At 32.5% G+C, this 20,837-nt stretch overlaps 1 protein-coding gene across 1 annotated transcript; it reads left to right on the forward strand.

The window, feature by feature from the left end:
* The first annotated feature begins 8,689 nt into the window (after positions 1 to 8,689).
* On the forward strand, positions 8,690 to 16,223 carry LOC139520189 (carbohydrate sulfotransferase 1-like). The gene is made up of 4 exons (XM_071312661.1): positions 8,690 to 8,795; positions 11,890 to 11,985; positions 14,470 to 14,719; positions 15,341 to 16,223. The coding sequence occupies exons 2-4, from the start codon at positions 11,907 to 11,909 to the stop codon at positions 16,119 to 16,121; spliced, it is 1,110 nt and encodes a 369-aa protein (XP_071168762.1). The 5' UTR covers positions 8,690 to 8,795; positions 11,890 to 11,906; the 3' UTR covers positions 16,122 to 16,223.
* The last annotated feature ends 4,614 nt before the right edge of the window (positions 16,224 to 20,837 follow it).

A 20,837-nucleotide genomic window follows, 5' to 3' on the forward strand; every position in this document is an offset into this window, starting at 1 on the left:
TGTAATTATTTTTCAGTAATACATAAATTTCTCTCGTTAAAATCTAAAACGTTGTGACATACACGAGCGAATCGTACAAGTTGAGACATAAAAACACTGTAAGATGGAGACAAGGGAACGTCACCATCTAAAAATGGACAATTAACGATAGGAAATGAAAAATCATCTCGTTTATCATAAATTTTAGTATTAAGCTTTCCATTAATGATAAAGATATCAAGATCGAGGAAAGGGTAGTGGTCATTGTTAGTATTAGCTTTATTTAAAGTAAGTTCAACAGGATACATTTCTTTAGTATACATACTGAAGTCGTCAGAGAGCAAATCTTCTTATTCTTATATGCCGTTCTTTGTCATTCACATTTTAAATTTAAAGAAATATGCGTTTAAAAAAATTGTTTTGCTCTTCTCTGTAAAGTACGAAAAGAAATTTTAAACATTTCAAAACTATCAAAAAAAAAAAAAAGAAAGAATAGAAAACGTTACTCAACTTCACAATAGATAAAAATGAAAAAAAAAATATATTTGGATGATACGTTAAACAAAAACAAAAATGACAAAAAAACCCAAACGTCATGAAGCGGTAAGCAAAATAGTTATAGGAAACGTTAAATGCATCTCAAATAAATTAAACATGACATTATTAATTGTTCCCATTTTTACTGTATGTGAATTAATCAACCGGTTTAATGTGAATATTGGTAATTATTGAAAAATATTACAGAAAACAGCAAAGAATATTCAGATAAAAAATAGTACATTACTTTGAATGATAACGGGAGATATGAAAAGTTAAAATTATCACAGGGTGTAATCACACAACAAAAGTCTAGACTGACATTTATTCAAATACAAAATGTGAAAAATATTTACAAGAATATATTTGATGTTACTAAAAGTCGCTTTTGGATTTCCTTACTAATTCTGATTTTTCCGTTTATTTTGTCTTCCGAAAAAAGTACAAGATCGGTAAAAGATACCAAGGGGATATATAAAAAATCAAAGTCCTTGTCAAACTTATAACTTCATGGCAAAAGATAAATACGACCATGAGACAATCAACAATTACGAAAGTAACCTGCAAAACTCACCGAAAATCGTGACAGGGGCTCTCAGGTTCTTCAGAAAGGTAAGCAGATCTTGCTCTACGTGAGGCACAGCCATGCATGTTTTCCCTCTTAGACTGTATAAATATCATACCTCTTTTTGATATAACCAATTTTTTAAAATATTATAATAGCATAACATTGGATATTTTGAATAAATTTAAATAAGACAATTTGGAAATAATGCACTCATTACTTTCCTTTATTATGTGCAGGTGTAGCACTCAGCAATCAATTGTCATCTAATACAAGACGAGACTTTTCCTATGAATTCTAGCTGGTTAGTGCATCGATCTCTCTGATTTTTATTGTGTTTCGTTCCTTTACTTTAAATTATACTTAATTTCATGTTACGATTTTCAGATAATTGGCTTTGAATACTCCTTGCAATATCTGGTATTTTATGTGACTGTCATAAAGAGGGTTATCTAGCTAAAAACAACAGGTATGATCCACCATTTCTAAATAAGAAAATGCCTGTACCAAGTCAGGAATATGACAGTTGTTATACATTCGTTTGATGATTTTGAGCTTTTGATTTTGCCATTTGATTATGGACTTTCCGTTTTTAAATTTCCTCGGAGTACGGTATTTGTGGTATTTTACTTCTTTTCTTTTTTCATTAAAATGTTCTTTAAAAGAATAACACCTCGTCCATACTTAGACAAACGGCTCACAAGAACCTGAAATGTCGTATTTCGTTTTAGGGTCGTAGATTTTGATTCCCAGCCTTTTTGAACCAAGAGTTTCCATTTAAGACCAAAAATAAAAAAAAGTTTAGTTATACAAAATGTTAATGTACACTTTTTTTTTTTATCAGTGACGAATTTGCCGAAGAAAATTTGTTCGTCGATACAATAGCAAACACCTGTTTTGCATCTGTGTGTATGTAAACAAATGTTCTTTATTAAGATACATTACCTGTAGGAATGTTCATATATACAAAAACTTTCAAACCGTAAAACAACAGTTTATAATTTGTTGATGTAACAGACAGTTAATAACTGTCTGATTTATCAACCCTGAAACATTTCAAGACAGACATTAATTAATCATAAGATTCCACCCACGAAAATTTAGCATGACAATGCTATGTGATTGTACCGAGGTATGTAGATGACACCAACTGAAGATTGACACTACAGTTTATGTCTAATTATGCCATTCTAATAAACTAGCTTTGACTTGTAGAAATGTTATAAGCATTCTTTTACTTTTCTTGCTGTCTCATGAATGTTCACCTCACATTTCCCTTTCGTCATACGATTCAAGTGGTGCAAAACAATTGGGACTAAACGCCAACAGTATTTTTTTCGTTGATTGTTGTAAGTACTATACGTAGGTTCTAAGAACTAAGTTATTAAATCAAAGTACGTTCATACATACTATTTACATTAAGGAACATCCGTATTGATTAAAAAAACCACAGACTGAACATAAGGCAAAAACGGACCACCACGTGATTCCAGTTATGCACTGGCTTCATCAAGTACAAAGGAAACATGTAGATTCTCTTTTTTTTTTTATAATGAGCTTACTTGGTTTCTGATCTTCACTAATATGAGTAGGATTAGCCCTCAGAAAATGCTCGTGGTTTTGGAATTAATCGCTGCTTCACAACTCTCAATTGAACATATCCCATGTGGGGTTGAACGACTGGTCCTAGACTTTGAAAGTTTAGTGGAAACACGGAATTCACGAAACAACTGTCGACCTTTAGTCCTGATCTTTCATATTGCAACAGCAAACAGAATATAATGGTTACAAGTAAACCAGCAGAAGTACTGTGAATTCATTCATTTTCGTGGGTATCAATTTTCTAGAATTGAGGAAATCTTGCATTTTCGTTACAAAAAGTTCCTAATATATTCTTAAGTTTTAGCATTGCATTTAAAAAAAAATAGTTTAGAGGTTGTCTTTATTTCAGATCAAGATGATAATCATATAACTGAAACTCCAAGGGTTGATTAGATCTGTTTTGGAATGCTTTTCCTTCCCAATCGTTAACATCACATTTTATAGCAGTAATGTACCGTCGCCCAATCGTATTACATTTCATACACCGTCAATTCATACATTTCGCATGTTCACACTAAACAGACTTCATAAGCAAGAGTTTATTCATTATGCAATAACTGTTAAAACATATTTCTCAGGAAGAACTACTGAAATCGACACTACATACGTTTTAAGGTCACCATCAATAAATACCCACCAAAATGTAACATGACAATGTTATATGATTGCACCGCAGTATGTAGATGACACCAACTGAAGCTTGGCACTACAGTTTATGTCTAATTATGCCATTCTAATAAACTAACTTTGACATGTAGAAATGTTATAAGCATTTTTACTTTTCTTGCTGTCTCATGAATGTACACCTCACGTGCATTTTATTCGTCTTAAGATCCAAGTGCAAAACCTTTGTGACTATTCGCCAACATTTTTTTTCAGTGTTTGTTGTATGTACTATACTGAGATAATAAGTACTAAGTCAATAAATCAAAACGTTCATAGCTATTGTTTACACGGAGAAGCATTCGTATTGAAAAACAAATTCAAAACACAGACTAAACTAAAAGGTTGAAAAGGCCACAACGTGATTCCCACTATGTATCGGCTTCCTCGAGTACAATGGAAACATGTAGATTCTTTGTTATAATAATCTTAATTGGTTTCTAATCTTCATCAACATGAGTCTGATAAACCGTCAAAAATTCTTCTTTCTGCTCTTCGTTTGTAATTTTACGCGCTGTTTTACAACTTTTCCATTGAACATAGAATCGTATTCAAAACAGTGTGGCTGTGGATATTGATTGACGACCTAATTTATCCCACTGACTGGGACAGATTAGGTGAACGTTTGTCTATAACGATCACTGCTCACTACTCACTTATTATAGAATTTAAACTGTGTGGCCATCAAAGGTTTTTAACGCCTTTAATAATTAAAAAATCGAAAACATTAACCAGGAATAACCTTTATGTTTTGATTTATATCAATTGATGTAAATCAAAACATCGTGGTATTCCTGATTAATTTTTCGAATTACTTTATTAAGGTTTTGAGAACCTTTGGTGACCCCACAGTTTAAGTGTCTTTAATAGTACATAGTGAGCCGTGGTCGTTACAGGCAAACGTTCACATAATCTATCCCAGTCAAAGGGATAATTAAGGTCGTCAATCAATGGCCACAGTCACACTTTTTTGAATATGATTCTATCACATGTGGGATTAACACGACTGGGACCTAAAATTTGAAAGTTTAATGGAAACACGTATTTCGCGCAACAAAGTTTGACCATGAATGCATTTACTTTCCAATCGTAAACTTCTCTTTAACACGTTAATATACGGTCGCACCATCGTATTGCGTTACATACACCCCTCATTAATACATAATGCATGTTCACATTATAGAAAATTCACTAGAAAGAGTTCTTTCTTTACGCAATAACTGTTCCAACATATTTCTGAGGAAGTACTACTAAAATCGATACTACATAAGATTTACGATCATCTTCAATATAATTCCTTGACCAATACAACATGTTCGTTTCTCAACTCACTAAAACAAAGTTTTCTTATAACTTCAGATACCAGAATGGTAGACTACTCTGTTATTTTACTTATTATGTTTTTCAGACTCCCTTCCGGGTTGTAACATTTTGACTGAGTGTGGATTCGCATGCCGGGTGCTGCATTCCTTGCAGGTGACGATTTCCCTGTCGACGCACCAGTCTCGCTTTTTTTGAGTTCATGTGATTAGCTCAATATTGTTTTTTTTTTTTAAATTTTAGTTGTCTTTTTTGGTTTATTTTTGTTAGATTTGATTATAAGTTAACTGCTGTTGGTTTTGTTGAGGGTTGAAGTAATGATAAGATTTCTTTCTATTTAACTAATATTTTTAGCAACTTTTGTTTCACTATTTCCACAAACGTAATTTTCTAATGTTCTGTCCACAAGCATAATTGTTACATACCGATCAAACATTTTTGACTACTTCAAACAGCTATTCGATAATCAAAGCTTTAAGGTAGCACAATACAAAGATTTTAAAACTCCAACTCCCAAGTTTTAAAATGCTGTAACTTTCTTAATAATGCTTGAAAATTTATAAAAGTGGTAGTTTTGGATAGCTAACAGATTACTCTTTCACGTTAATGCAATGTTAGCATTATTCAACAATTATGTAACCAATTATAATGTTAACTGTGTCTAAAATATTTTTTCACCAAATTTCCACCTTCAAATGAAATTAGCTTCTGCATAGGTATCCCTAGAGGGTTGATTTTATTATATGTTGTTCCTATGGCCATTATCTACCAGAGGGTGTCTCAGATTTCAGATAGAATGTATAGAACAAATTTTACACCTAATCAAACATTTTCTTCTTTTATGTGGTTATGATGTTTACACTAATTAGAGATTTATGAGAGAATGGAATACCATAAGAACAATTTGAGACACTCTTTTGAAGCCCTTGATGTGTTGATTAAGATTTCGTTAAAATTTTCTGTATAGTTAAAGAGATGATAGAGCTAAATTCATTCAAGTGAACTGACTCAGATTTTGCCACTAATTACATAATAATTGATTACATAATGATTGCATAATAAAAATAATGCAACCATTTAAAAGATTAATCTTTTTATCTTTCTATATATGCCTCTTTTATTATTTTCTATGCATTCATAAGAAAGTTACAGCATTTTAAAGGTTAGTGATTGGAAGTAAAAAAATATTTGTATTGTGCTACCTTAAATTGCCGAAACAATCATTTCTTCCTTTTCTTCGTATAGCATCATCCTACGTCTTTGGGAAGGTTGATTGTTCAGGAGAAGGCTGATCCTTTGCTTTAGTTAACTGGGCGTTTTTGAAACATTTGGCCTGTAAAATCGCAAATGAAATACTAGAGAAGGTATATATTACGTTAATTGGATATCGTATTCTCAACATAGAATGTTCGGTTATCAATACATTTCAACTCAGTTTATGACTTTCCCACTGTTTTGATTCGAGCTCCAATGATGCACGAGTCGTTGGTAGACTAAACGCGCGTGTAGCATACCAACTCATAAAGCATGTACCATGATGAGGTTCTATGGTCCGTTTTCTCCTTTTCCATTATTGATTTTCCCTATTTCATAAAATGGACTTTCAGTAAAAATTATAACGGTGGTAGTATTTACTATTCATTTCTAATAACTTAACACATACATACGAACCAATCAATATTTGATTATGCAAAGACAGAATTCAAGCATCAGTTTTTTTTTCTATCTGATTTATATATGCTAGTTTAGACGAAAAGTGCATAGTTAAGTGACTTGCTGTTATAAATCACAGTTAATGGTTAAGTCCTATAAGGACTGAATGAAACACCTCTGACTGGTAGGTATTTGTATGAATACTCGCTTATATTTATTGTATATAATTGTTTTTTCACAAATCGCCAAGAATCAAAGAAATTGATAGCTTGATATGTTGTATATAAATAGTTACTTGCATTTAGCTGGTATAATATGTTGACCACTAAAAAAGAGGAAGCTGAAGACAATATTTGACCACTAAAACAGAGAAAGCTGAGGATAATATGTTGACCACAAAAAAAGCGAAGGTGAAGACAATATTTGACCTCTTAAACAGGGAAAGTTGAAAATGATATGTTGAATACAAAAAAAAAAGAAGAAGCTGCCGACAATATTTGACCTCTTAAACAGAGATAGCTGAAGACAATGTGTTGATCACAAAAAAGGAGGAAACTGTAGACAATATTTGACCTCTAAAACAGAGAAAGCTGAAAACAATATGTTTTTATAATGTTGACCACTAAAAAAGAGGAAGCTGAAGACAATATTCGACCACTAAAACAGAGAAAGCTGAGGATACTATGTTGACCACAAAAAAAGGGGAAGGTTAAGACATTATGTTGACCACAAAAAAAAAGGACGCTGAAGACAATATGTTGACCACAAAAACAGAGAAAGCTTAAGACAATATGTTGATCACTAAAACAGAAAAAGCTGAAGACAATATGTTGATCACTAAAACAGAGAAAGCTGGTGACAAAATGTTGATCTCTAAAACAGAGAAAGCTGTTGACAATATGTTGACCGCTAAAACAGAGAAAGCTGGTGACAATATGTTGATCGCTAAAACAGAGGAAGCTGGCGACAATATGTTGACCGCTAGAATAGAGAAAGCTGGTGACAATATGTTGACTGCTTAAACAGAGAAAGCTGGTGACAATATGTTGATCACTAAAACATAAAAAGCTGGTGACAATATGTTGATCACTTAAACAGATAAAGCTGTTGACAATATGTTGGCCGCTAAAACAGAGAAAACTTGTGACAATATGTTGACCGCTAAAACAGAGAAAGCTGGTGACAATATGTTGACCGCTTAAACAGAGAAAGCTGGTGACAATATGTTGATCACTAAAACAGAGAAAGCTGTTGACAATATGTTGACCGCTAAAACAGAGAAAGCTGGTGACAATATGTTGATCACTAAAACAGAGAAAGCTGGTGACAATATGTTGACCGCTAAAACAGAGAAAGCTGGTGACAATATGTTGATCACTAAAACAGAGAAAGCTGGTGACAATATGTTGATCACTAAAACAGAGAAAGCTGGTGACAATATGTTGACCGCTAAAACAGAGAAAGCTGGTGACAATATGTTGACCGCTAAGACAGAGAAAGCTGGTGACAATATGTTGACCGCTAAAACAGAGAAAGCTGGTGACAATATGTTGACCGCTAAAACAGAGAAAGCTGGTGACAATATGTTGATCGCTAAAACAGAGAAAGCTGGTGACAATATGTTGACCGCTAAAATAGAGAGAGCTGGTGACAATGTGTTGACCACTTAAACAGAAAAAGCTGGTGACAATATATTGATCACTAAAACAGAAAGCTGTTGACAATATATTGACCGCTAAAACAGAGAAAGCTAGTGACAATATGTTGACCGCTAAAACAGAGGAAGCTGAAGATAATATGTTGACCGCTTAAACAGAGAAAGCTGGTGACAATATGTTGACCGCTAAAACAGAGAAAGCTGGTGACAATATGTTGACTGCTAAAACAGAGAAAGCTGGTGACAATATGTTGACCGCTAAAACAGAGAAAGCCGGTGACAAAAAAAAAATATGGAAAAGAAAAACAAATTTACTAAACACTACATAAAAATTAAGATTGCGCAAAACGAAGCCCCACCAAACATTAGGGGGGATCTGAAGTGTTCTTTATTTCTTATTTAATATACCCCAACGCACTCTGATTAAATTCACCGCTAAACAAGTGCAACAAGTGCAACAGTAGTATACCGCTGTTCAAAAGGAGAGAAAACAAATCCGAGTTACAAACTTAAACTGCAGGAAAAGTAATCGTAACAGTCAGTGGTGTCCATTTGGTGTAAACAATATTTCATTATAAATTATATATACAAATTACAATAAAAATTCGCATCAGAAACAAGCAACATGTACTTATAGTAATCTGTGTTCTGGTAAGGAGTATTGATTCGGTCTCATTTTCATATAGGTCTCTTTTAAATAGCAATACATCGTAGAATTATATTAAAAGAATTAGTTGTTGATGCAGCAGGTGTAAGTAAATGTGAATAGTTTTGGCTATGGAATATGTTTAATCAAGTGATCGTGTTATTCGCTTAAAGGTAATTCTTCGAATATAGTTATTTACTATTTAGTTGTGCGTTTTACAAATCTGATAATTGCACAGATTTTTTTTAGTTATGATTTCAATGCTATATTATATTATTTCATTTAAAAAAGATAATATTTTAAGGCAACGTATAAGTGTATCATAATCTTAAGATTTCACGTGCGCTGGAAATATGTTTATAAATTACCATATACAGTCAAACCTGTTTTAAGAGACCACGTAAGGGACACCGTGGACCTTTACATGTAGGACAGGTGGTCATTTAATACAGGTTCTATTTATATGAAATATACTACAGTGGAATCTTAAATTAGTGGTGTGTTAATACAGTTGTTTTAATACAGATGGTCTGTGAAGCAGGTTTGACTGTACCAGGAATAAATTTGTCAGGAATATGACAGTTGTTGTCCATTCGTTTGATGTGTTTGATATGATTTTGCCATTTAATTAGGGACTTTCCGTTTTGAATTTTCCTCAGAGTTCAGTATTTTTGTGATTTTACTTTTTTACAATAAAATTTTTGAACATGTTTGAGAGCATTGACACTTATTGAACAATTCAAAACATCTACAGTTCATTTGCAGGGAGTTCCAACTTATGTTTAGTGCAATCTAATTTTTCAAATTGAAACATTAACAGTAAAATATATATAATATTCATATAAAGTCAATGCAGATTCAGTGACTACTGGAACATTATTTGTGCTTGATTTGTTTCTACAAGTAATAATTTTTTTTTAATACGAAAGATACGTTTTCAGATTTTTTTCTTATTTAGTCTTTTTCCTTCTATGTATAACATATATCTTTAATTAAAGATTGTGAACGTATGTACCAGCTTTTTTGTCCAAAGTAAGGAAAAATCAAAATGTGTTCAAAAACAAATATTTTGTATAAGAATAATCCTACCTACAGCTCTTGATTTTTTTGATAAACAAGGTATTACAACAAAGATTTGTTATTCAAAGGAATACGTATCGAGTGCATTTGCTCACTAACTTGTTCTTGTACTCATTAGGAGCATGACTTTAGTATAGCGATTTGAGAAAACCAAAGAAAATGATGAAAACACAAATATTAGCTAACAAATGTTATGAGTATAAAGTAACATATGAAGTGTATAATAAGTCCACTTGTTTTGTATACTTATTCCAACAATATTGGGTAACACAATATGATTTAGTCACCAAATTTGGTCGTAGATGGTCGATGTACCATCACCAATACAAATAATGTATCTTGGAACTGGTAAGTAGCAACGACATAAGAGACAGTTATAACTGTTGTATTTATCGGTCTCTTTTTAGCCCCCTTTTTACAGCTATTGTAATTCACTTAGTACGTGTTGTATTTATGTCAAAATGTATATTGTGATTTATTACTCATTTAGAGTGATTTATTAGGCTGGATCCTGAAAAAATGTTTATGTTTATTACCAGATATATTCTCTCTAGTTAACACTGGGAAAACTGTTCTATTCTTATCGAATGAAATGAAAATAAGAAAAATAAGAAAAAGCGCTTTGGACGCAGCAAATTTATAAAATTCATGCATTCAGGATATCTTCTAGTGGATAGCCAATTAGAAGGTATGTTATAATCGTGTATTTTCATAGTTATTTTTGTCCATAGTGTATTATTTGCAGTTTGTCTCCTCTAATACAAAATGTTTTCAAATTTCAAATACATCAATTGATTAGTCATTTCTAATTGTACGTTTTAATTATCATTGAGCATCCCTTTCTTCAACCTTTCTTTGTGAAAATCCTAGATATTGTATCTTTTACACTAAAGGAAATAATAATATGTTTCGACAAATTCTTAAACAGAAATGCCGAATTTGGTGAAAAAAGTAAAATCACAAAATACTGAATTCCGAGGAAATTTCAAAACGGAATTTTATGGAGAAATGTAATAATTTGAAAAAAAAGTTTCGGACAATTATGCAAAAGTTTTAATATGTTGGTAAGATTTTGACCACTTTTTAAACGTTAATTCATTGAATTTGACTACCATAATAAAAATGCAACATATGGTTATCTGGTCAAGTTCGACCCCAAAAAAACATCTAGCAAATAAACCAACGACGGATTTGTTCTTAATTATGCAGACAATAAAACAACTTGACAGGGGTTATTCGAATAGAAACCAGAGAAAGAACTCGAAAAGCTCCGCAAAACAGAATCGAACGAATGAAGACGCAAGGCATGTTGCTGAGCAACCGTGTTTATAATACCTTTGACAGATGCGATCAAAAACCAAAAATAGTTCAAAATATTGGACCTACACAAGAAAATTTAGACTTACAATGTAATAATTATTGCTTTACACCTTACAGGTCATGTTGTGAACATTAACTGTTCATAATATCAAGGTTAAAATCACCAGAAGCACTGAGGTTTTACTAATCCAGGCAAAGATGTCCTTAACCAGATTTGGCACAAAATTGTAGGATTTACATTTTTTTGTTCTCTCAACTGCGATATTGATTTTTTCTTCCAGTTTCTTTACTAAACTGGTCCACCATTCCATTTTAAGCTCTGCTCTTCTCCGTTAGTGCAGAGAAAATTAAGTGAACACAACAGGTGTCTAGTTTACTGTTTTACTTCAGCGTAACAGAAAAGTAAAATATACACAAAACTCGCATCTGGCGTCCATAATATAAGTTGAACATCTCTTGAAAAGTAAAATCACAAAAATACTGAACGCCGAGTCCCTAATCAAAAGGCAAAATCAAATGACAAAACACATCAAACGAATAGATAACAGCTGTCATATTCCTGATTTGGTACAGGCAGTTTCTTATGTAAAAAATAGTGGTTTTAAAGCAAGCTAAATACATTGAACTGATATGTTAATTAACTTTTATACAATAACCAACGTAATAACACGATACATAAATACTTGAAACAAATTATGCAATTATATGCTCAGTAAACCCTTTGTCCTTTTTACTTATTTAATTATCTGATAATTGTTTGCCCATGAAAACGCTTTGTCTATTTTTAGCTTATTCAACTATTTGATACTTGGTCTATTTAAACGTCGGGAAACTATGATAAACCTGAATGTGTTGTTTATTTTTCAGTATAAGAGAACTAAACAATGAAAATATATTTTGCGGTAGGAGTTATGTCAGTTTTGGTCTTAGTTTTTCTGTCATACCGGCATCAAAATATATATGGTATGTTTTATTTCATTTAAAATATATTCCCTTAAATTTTGAAGACCTAACGGTGATATGGTTTCCCTTCTTACTCGTTTTTATTTCATGTAGATTAAAGATGACAACCATATGGTTTTTTATGATGAATTTGTGTTGAACTTCAAATGACAATAGTACCACAAATAACAGGGCAAGAACGTTTTAAATAGATATTTTGAATCTGTTCAAAGTTTTGATTTTTCTACCCTGTATACCACATTGCCTCACATTCTCATTAAGAAAAAATTCACACACCTAATTAAATGGGCATTCAAAAAATCAGAATGTGAATATATATGTTCAAACTCTTTTAGGTCATTTTTTAGTAGCAATAAACAAAAAAACTATGTTAATTGGACATGCTTTGATACTATATATGCCCTTGAATATTTACTAGATAACATTTTTGTTCGCTTTGGGGATTCCGTATATCGTCAGATTATCGGAATTCCAATGGGGACTAACTGTGCACCACTTATTGCGGACCTGTTTTTGTATTGTTATGAGTTACAATTTATGACAAAAATAAGCAAAGACCCATCGAAACAACATCTGATAAACAAATTTAATAATACTTTTAGATATTTGGATGATATTTTGGCTCTCAATAATGACGACTCCAAGTATGTATATTAATGAAATTTATCCTGTTGAACTTACTTTAAATAAAGCTAATACTAACAATGACCACTGCCCTTTTCTCGATCTTGATATCTATATCACTAATGGAAAGCTGATTACTAAAATTTATGATAAAAGGGATGATTTTTCATTTCCTATCGTTAATTATCCGTTTTTAGATGGTGACGTTCCCTTGTCACCATCTTACGGTGTTTATATATCTCAACTTGTACGATTCGCTCGTGTATGTAACAATGTTTTAGATTTTAACGAGAGAAATTTATGTATTACTGAAAAATTATTACACCAGGGTTTTCGATATCACAAACTAGTCAAAACATTTACTAAATTTTATCATCGGTATAAAGACATCATTCGTAAATATAGCTCAACATGCAGACTTCTAATACGTTCAGGTATTTCACATCCAATTTTTTATGGTAATATTCTTTATAAAGCACAAAGGTGTCAGTATTCACCTCAGAAACTTACAAAACCTTTGAATAGACTTATTAAGAAGGGATATAATTACGATACTGTTGTCAAGTCATTAAAAATTGCATATTTTGGCGTTAATATTGAGTCACTGATAAGGTCTTTGCATCGGAACTAAACACATTTATTCTAAAAACAGTTGTTGGCATGACACGGGTTATGTTCTTCTCATATATGTTATGATGGTATGATACTAAACCCCTAACGGGAAGGATTGTGCCTGATGTTCATATGATGAAATCATAATCTTTCAGTCAGTTTAATTGAAGTCTGGAGCTGGCATGTCAGTTAACTGCTAGTAGTCTATTGTTATTTATGTATTATTGTCATTTTGTTTATTTTCTTTGGTTACATCTTCTGACATCAGACTCGGATTTCTCTTGAACTGAATTTTAATGTGCGTATTGTTTAGCGTTTACTTTACTACATTGGTTAGAGGTAAAGGGGGAGGGTTGAGATCTCACAAACATGTTTAACCCCGCCGCATTTTTGCGCCTGTCCCAAGTCAGGAGCCTCTGGCCTTTGTTAGTCTTGTATTATTTTAATTTTAGTTTCTTGTGTACAATTTGGAAATTAGTATGGCGTTCATTATCACTGGACTAGTATATATTTGTTTAGGGGCCAGCTGAAGGACGCCTCCGGGTGCGGGAATTTCTCGCTACATTGAAGACCTGTTGGTGACCCTCTGCTGTTGTTTTTTATTTGGTCGGGTTGTTGTCTCTTTGACACATTCCCCATTTCCATTCTCAATTTTATATGAATATAGAAAGGATATTCAAAACAGTGTAGCTGTGGCCATTGATTGACACATTAAAATCATCCATTGACTTGGACAATTTAGGTGAACGTTTGTATGTAACGACCAATGCTCACTGTGTACTTTTTAAAGACACTTAAACTATGGGGTTAAAATTACACTGTTAAAAAATTTGGGTCCAGAATTTTAAAGGAAAGTAGTGATTTGGTGCAGCTGAAAAAGGTTGAAAATTAGCACTTCGGAAGCTGTCAAAAGATTTCAAGACGCCCTAAACATAAAATTGTCCCTATTTTGAGTTAGAGCCGATGAAGTTTTCTATAATTTTGATATAATTTGTCCCAAAAGTAGTACAACACACTGTTAAAGTTTCTTTGAGAAAGCGCAGGTGGGATTTTTTTTATTTTCATTTATGTTCTAAAAGAAATGCACTACGAAATAATTGTGTTCTCGGACCAATAGAATATTCGAGTATGGCTTATGAAATTTAAATAAAACGTATTTGAATACGTTAGTACTCTTTTTATACTTTGTGTGAAGCATTATTTCCAGGAAAGACAATCAATAATTTCATTCTTTATTATGTGTTGTAGTAAAGGATTTGTACTACGCTACTGAAAAACAACTCATAAATACGAGAATCATGGTCCAACAGAAAAATATAACAAGTACCAGTACAGATATTTTATTATTTGGTTATATGAAAGGAGAAACCACATTTGTTGGGAATATTGTTGGTTGTAGGACAAACGTATTTTATTTTTATGAGCCGCTCTGGTCACTTTCTATAGGAGGCTATTTTACAAAAGACAAGGAATGTGGATTCCATGAGAATACCTGCAAGTAATGTATATGCATTGTAACTTAAATTTGATATCGAATAGGATGAAAATTGTTATGGTCAGATTTGCGTTTTCGCGTTTCGTCTCTCCCTCATGACTCTCTTGTCGATATCTGATATATCATGGTCAAAAACATGAACCGGCTGAAATCAAACTCTTTATTTTGAGTTTCATTTCAAGATAAATTCGTTTAATCATTTGCTATTGTGGCATCAAATTCCAATTTAAAATCTAAAGAATTGCTTTAATGAACCTCTTTTTTGTTTTATTGAGACAAGCCTTAAATATTACCATTAATGAAAACCCACGTATTTCGGTGGCATTTCAAATCTTTTCTCTTCGAAAACATTCTAGTAAATAATAACAAAGATGTGAACGATATATTTGAAACGTTAACACTTTGGATAATTTGAAGCGTTTACAAATAGTTCCACGGTGGTTTTATGTTTGTATCGTAACATCAATACTATGTCTGTCAGATTGCAAATAAGTTATACCTGTATATAATAAAAATACAATGGTATCACATGCACCGGAAGTTCAAACTAACCGCTGTACATACGTCTATGTTTGTATCGTATTTCCTATTCTAATTATCATAAAAATGTCTAACGTATTTCAGGAGTTACAACAGTATTTCACTGAACATTCCAAAACTTCTGAGTTCTTTATATGATTGCAATACTGAAACTATTGAAAAGTTAACAACAGAGGTACAAACAAAAATCACATGTACCAGTAGTGGCAGTACCAGTACAGCCTTTAAAGAAAGGAATATTTCAAAACTAAAAACCATATGTACCTCAGCGAATTCACGAGTAACAAAGGTGCTTCGAATGGGAGCTGAATTGATAGAAGGTCTGATCCAAACAAGACCTAATTTAAAAATCATATATTTATATCGAGATCCCAGAGCAATTATTCGTTCAAGAACGAAACATATGAAAGGGTCAATAACGGCAATGATTAAAGCAGTATGTGGTAAAATGGATACAGATAGTAGAATCATGTTGGAATTAACAAATAAATATTCAGAAAATGTTATTTTTGTTTCTGCTGAACGTATAGCAAAAGATCCTATTGGTGTTTCGCAAAAACTCTTTGACTTTCTAGGACTTAATTTTTCCAAAGCACTTGAAAATAAAATTATTAATTTATCATACAGAGGTAGTCGGTATAACAGTCAGAAGAAATCACGTATTTTAACAGAAAATAGCGGCTTTTTAAAGTCAATGAAATGGCGGACACTATTGTCGATAGAGGATAAGAAAATAATAGACAACTCATGTCAATCTGTATATCGTCGTCTTGGATATCATGAAATGTCGTCAGAGGAATCATTCAGAAATATATATATCTCAAACATAGTGCCTATTGATGAACGTACATCGACTTGGTTATAAGCGTCGTTTAAATCTATGTTACTCATGCAGCCTGACATAGAAGGATCCCTTCGACTACTACTTATAGAGGTTCAACTGTTTTCAATAAAAGAATACATGTCATTTTTATTTTTGCTGATTTACTTTGTCTCCATGCCATTTTGTGTTTTTTGTTAAAACAGATTTTCATTTATAATGATTAAGATTATGATAAATAAAATAGAGAATGGGTTATGTGTCAAAGAAATAACATTCCGAGTAAAGAGTAAAACACACAGCCGCAAATGGGTCTTCAACACAGCTAAAAAATCCCGCACCCGGAGTGGGACTTCAACTGGCGCTCAAAATGTGTACTAGTTCAGTGAAAATGAACATCATACTGAACTCCTAAATATATGTTGACTGGTGTACCCTAGTTTTTGACATTTTTACTTATTATGTCTTTTCGTTTGCTCACAGATTGTTGTCAAATTATAAAATTCAAGGAGAATGTAATACAAATGCGAGTTTTAGATAGCTATAAAACCAAGTCTTATCCATTATTTTCGACATAAGAAGGTCTGTAACATGTCAGTTATATGACAGCTGTTTTCATTTCGTTCGATGTGTTTGCACTTTTGAACTTTTTTGGATTTACTTTAAAGTAATTTGCTTCGCGGATTATTCAATGTGAAGAGTCAAAAATTAATTTTATGGGTCAATAAATTCAAAATAAATAATAGCCATTCATTAAATACATAACGGTTCCGTTTAATCTGATTGGATTTAATTGTGTTTTCAGGAAACAAATTCACCGTCGTTATCAAGGGGGAAAAAATTGAAAAAGTAATATGTTTCTCAGAGTGACCCAAATTTTGCTGAAAACAGTTCACTATCTAATTAAACATAGATACCAGGACTAAATTTTGTATATACGCCAGACGCGCGTTTCGTCTACAAAGACTCATCAGTGACGCTCGAATCCAAAAAAGTTAAAAAGGCCAAATAAAGTACGAAGTTGAACAGCATTGAGGACCAACATTCCTAAAAGTTTGGCCAAATCCAGCTAAGATAATCTATGCGTGAGGTAGAAAAGCCTTAGTATTTCAAAAATTCAAAATTTTGTAAACAGTTAATTTATAAATATAACCATATCAATGATAATTCATGTCAGCACAAAAGTGCTTACTACTGGGCTGGTGATACCCTCGGGGAAATAAATCTCCACCAGTAGTGGCATCGACCCAGTGGTTGTAAATAAACTCATCATATATATCAGGACTAAATTTTGTATATACGCCAGACGCGCGTTTCGTCTACAAAGACTCATCAGTGACGCTCGAATCCAAAAAGGTTAAAAAGACCAAATAAAGTACTAAGTTGAAGAGCATTGAGGACCAACATTCCTAAAAGTTTTGCCAAATCCAGCTAAGATAATCTATGCCTGAGGTAGAAAAGCCTTAGTATTTCAAAAATTCAAAATTTTGTAAACAGTTAATTTATAAATATAACCATATCAATGATAATTCATGTCAGCACAAAAGTGCTGACTTCTGGGCTGGTGATACCCTCGGGAAAATAAATCTCCACCAGTAGTGGCATCGACCCAGTGGTTGTAAATAAACTCATCATATATATCAGGACTAAATTTTGTATATACGCCAGACGCGCGTTTCGTCTACAAAGACTCATCAGTGACGCTCGAATCCAAAAAGGTTAAAAAGACCAAATAAAGTACTAAGTTGAAGAGCATTGAGGACCAACATTCCTAAAAGTTTTGCCAAATCCAGCTAAGATAATCTATGCGTGAGGTAGAAAAGCCTTAGTATTTCAAAAATTCAAAATTTTGTAAACAGTTAATTTATAAATATAACCATATCAATGATAATTCATGTCAGCACAAAAGTGCTTACTACTGGGCTGGTGATACCCTCGGGGAAATAAATCTCCACCAGTAGTGGCATCGACCCAGTGGTTGTAAATAAACTCATCATATATATCAGGACTAAATTTTGTATATACGCCAGACGCGCGTTTCGTCTACAAAGACTCATCAGTGACGCTCGAATCCAAAAAGGTTAAAAAGACCAAATAAAGTACTAAGTTGAAGAGCATTGAGGACCAACATTCCTAAAAGTTTTGCCAAATCCAGCTAAGATAATCTATGCCTGAGGTAGAAAAGCCTTAGTATTTCAAAAATTCAAAATTTTGTAAACAGTTAATTTATAAATATAACCATATCAATGATAATTCATGTCAGCACAAAAGTGCTGACTTCTGGGCTGGTGATACCCTCGGGAAAATAAATCTCCACCAGTAGTGGCATCGACCCAGTGGTTGTAAATAAACTCATCATAGATATCAGGACTTAATTTTGTATATACGCCAGACGCGCGTTTCGTCTACAAAGACTCATCAGTGACGCTCGAATCCAAAAAAGTTAAAAAGGCCAAATAAAGTACGAAGTTGAACAGCATTGAGGACCAACATTCCTAAAAGTTTGGCCAAATCTAGCTAAGGTAATCTATGCGTGAGGTAGAAAAGCCTTAGTATTTCAAAAATTCAAAATTTTGTAAACAGTTAATTTATAAATATAACCATATCAATGATAATTCATGTCAGCACAAAAGTGCTGACTACTGGGCTGGTGATACCCTCGGGGAAATAAATCTTCACCAGTAGTGGCATCGACCCAGTGGTTGTAAAAGAACTGTGATACCTGTGTTATACAGTGTTATAAGCTCAATACACAACATCCCATGGTCAGTCTAATATTAAGAAACCCTCAAAGTAAAATATATAATTTTAATAGCATTGTACAATACACCAATATATAAAAACTGTTTTGGTTTCGCCCGCATTAGTAAAAATTATTGTATTGTTTATGTGTGTTTTTCTCTGTCCTGAATGTTCTTGAATTTATTTGTACTGTAATCCTGTCATGTTAGTAGTATATTTAAAATTGCCATACAAGTACGAGGTTTGGCTAGCCACAAAACCAGGTTCAACCCACCATTTTTTGCTTTATATTTCCTGTACCAAGTCAGGAAAATGTCAGTTGTTATCTTAAAGTTCGTTTCTGTGTCTGTTGCATTGTAGTTTTTTTTGTTGTTGTTGCACTTCAGTGTTTCTGTTGTTTTGTTGTTTTCCTCTTATAGTTGATGTGTTCCCCTCGGTTTTAGTTTGGAACCCGGATTTATTTTCTCTCAATCAATTTATAACTTTGGAACAGCGGTATACCACTGTTGACTTCTTTTTTTTATAACCCAAATGATGTTGATTAGTGTGAAACTATTTTAAAACAAAACAGTGTTGTTGGTAAGAATTTGAGATGTGATCATAATTCTTGAATATTTAGTCGTAATTCAAATGTCCTTGAATTTGTGAATTGATACTTCCAAATATAAAATTATATTCGCCATTGTTATACGCATCTTTGAATAAAATAATCATAGGTGTCTCAACTAGCAAGACATTATTTCTTTGAACAACTCTAACAAAGTAAACAACCTTCAAGATAATGACCTTCAGTAGATTTGGCACACTTGTCTGTAATTTTCGGATTTAGTACTCACAACTTGAATATTGATGTTGCCTCCGAACTGTTTTACTTCAGCGCGACCGATAAGTATTGTGTAGACTTAACTCGAATCTGGTGTATAAAAAAGACAATAATAACAGAAATACCAAACTCCAAGGTCATTTCAAAAAAGGAAGTTCATAAGAACTTACAAAACCAAATGCTACCAACCAACGTTATGAGTGCAAAACAACTAGGCATGTTGAATGTCTATTGAATAAACGGAACTGATATCTAATTAACTTTTACACAGTAAACATAATAACACGGCGCACATATAATTTGAAAAGATTATGCAATTGTATGCTATTTAAACTGTATTTTTTGTCGAGCCTGCGGCTTTTTTCAAAAGCGAGACATAGTGATCCTACATTCTGTCGTCCTCGTTCAGAAATGTTCACTCTGTGGTTAATGTTTTTGAAATTAAAAAAATTCCTGTTTATTCGTATTTTACTTATAAATGGACCAAGTTTCTCTGCCATTTAACATTACATTCACTCTGTGGTAACAGTTTTTAAAATTCTAATAACTTTCTTAAACTATCCTGGGTTAGTACCAAACTTGAACAGATGCTTGTTTATGATCAAAAGGTAGTATCTATAAAGAAATTTTGTAAAAATGTATTTCCTGTTTTTCAATATAAAACTTATAAATGGAGCTATTTTTTTCCCAAGTTAACATTACATACAGTCTGCAGTTAAAAGTTTTTAAAACATTTATTTGATTCATAAACTATTTTTACCAAACTTGGATAGAAGCGTCTTACAATCAAAAGATAGTATCTAGATGACAATTTTAATAATTTTTAACCCATTTTTGATGAGCCTGTGACAAACAGCTTAAAAAAGAGGTGACACTAGGTTCCCCAGAAACCTTACAATTTTTTTTTAGTTTGCACAGTACATACTGTGTCCCTTTATGCTTAATCAAATATTTTAATATGACGTGCTTCTTTCCCTTTGTGAACAAAGCCATTCTCTAAATCAAATAAAATTTGTTTGCACATGAGTATATTTACTACCGCAGAATAATGTATTTTATCAAATTGGCAAGCATTAAATATATTTTATTAACTTAAAACTCTTCCAAACTTTTAAATGATGCGCATATTGTTTCTAATTCATTAATTATGGTTGTCATGTGTTGCACTTCGAAATTGACATATTTGACCTAGATAA

The sequence above is a fragment of the Mytilus edulis genome, chromosome 4 (assembly GCF_963676685.1).
Source record: "Mytilus edulis chromosome 4, xbMytEdul2.2, whole genome shotgun sequence".
Classification (NCBI taxonomy): Eukaryota; Metazoa; Mollusca; class Bivalvia; order Mytilida; family Mytilidae; genus Mytilus; species Mytilus edulis.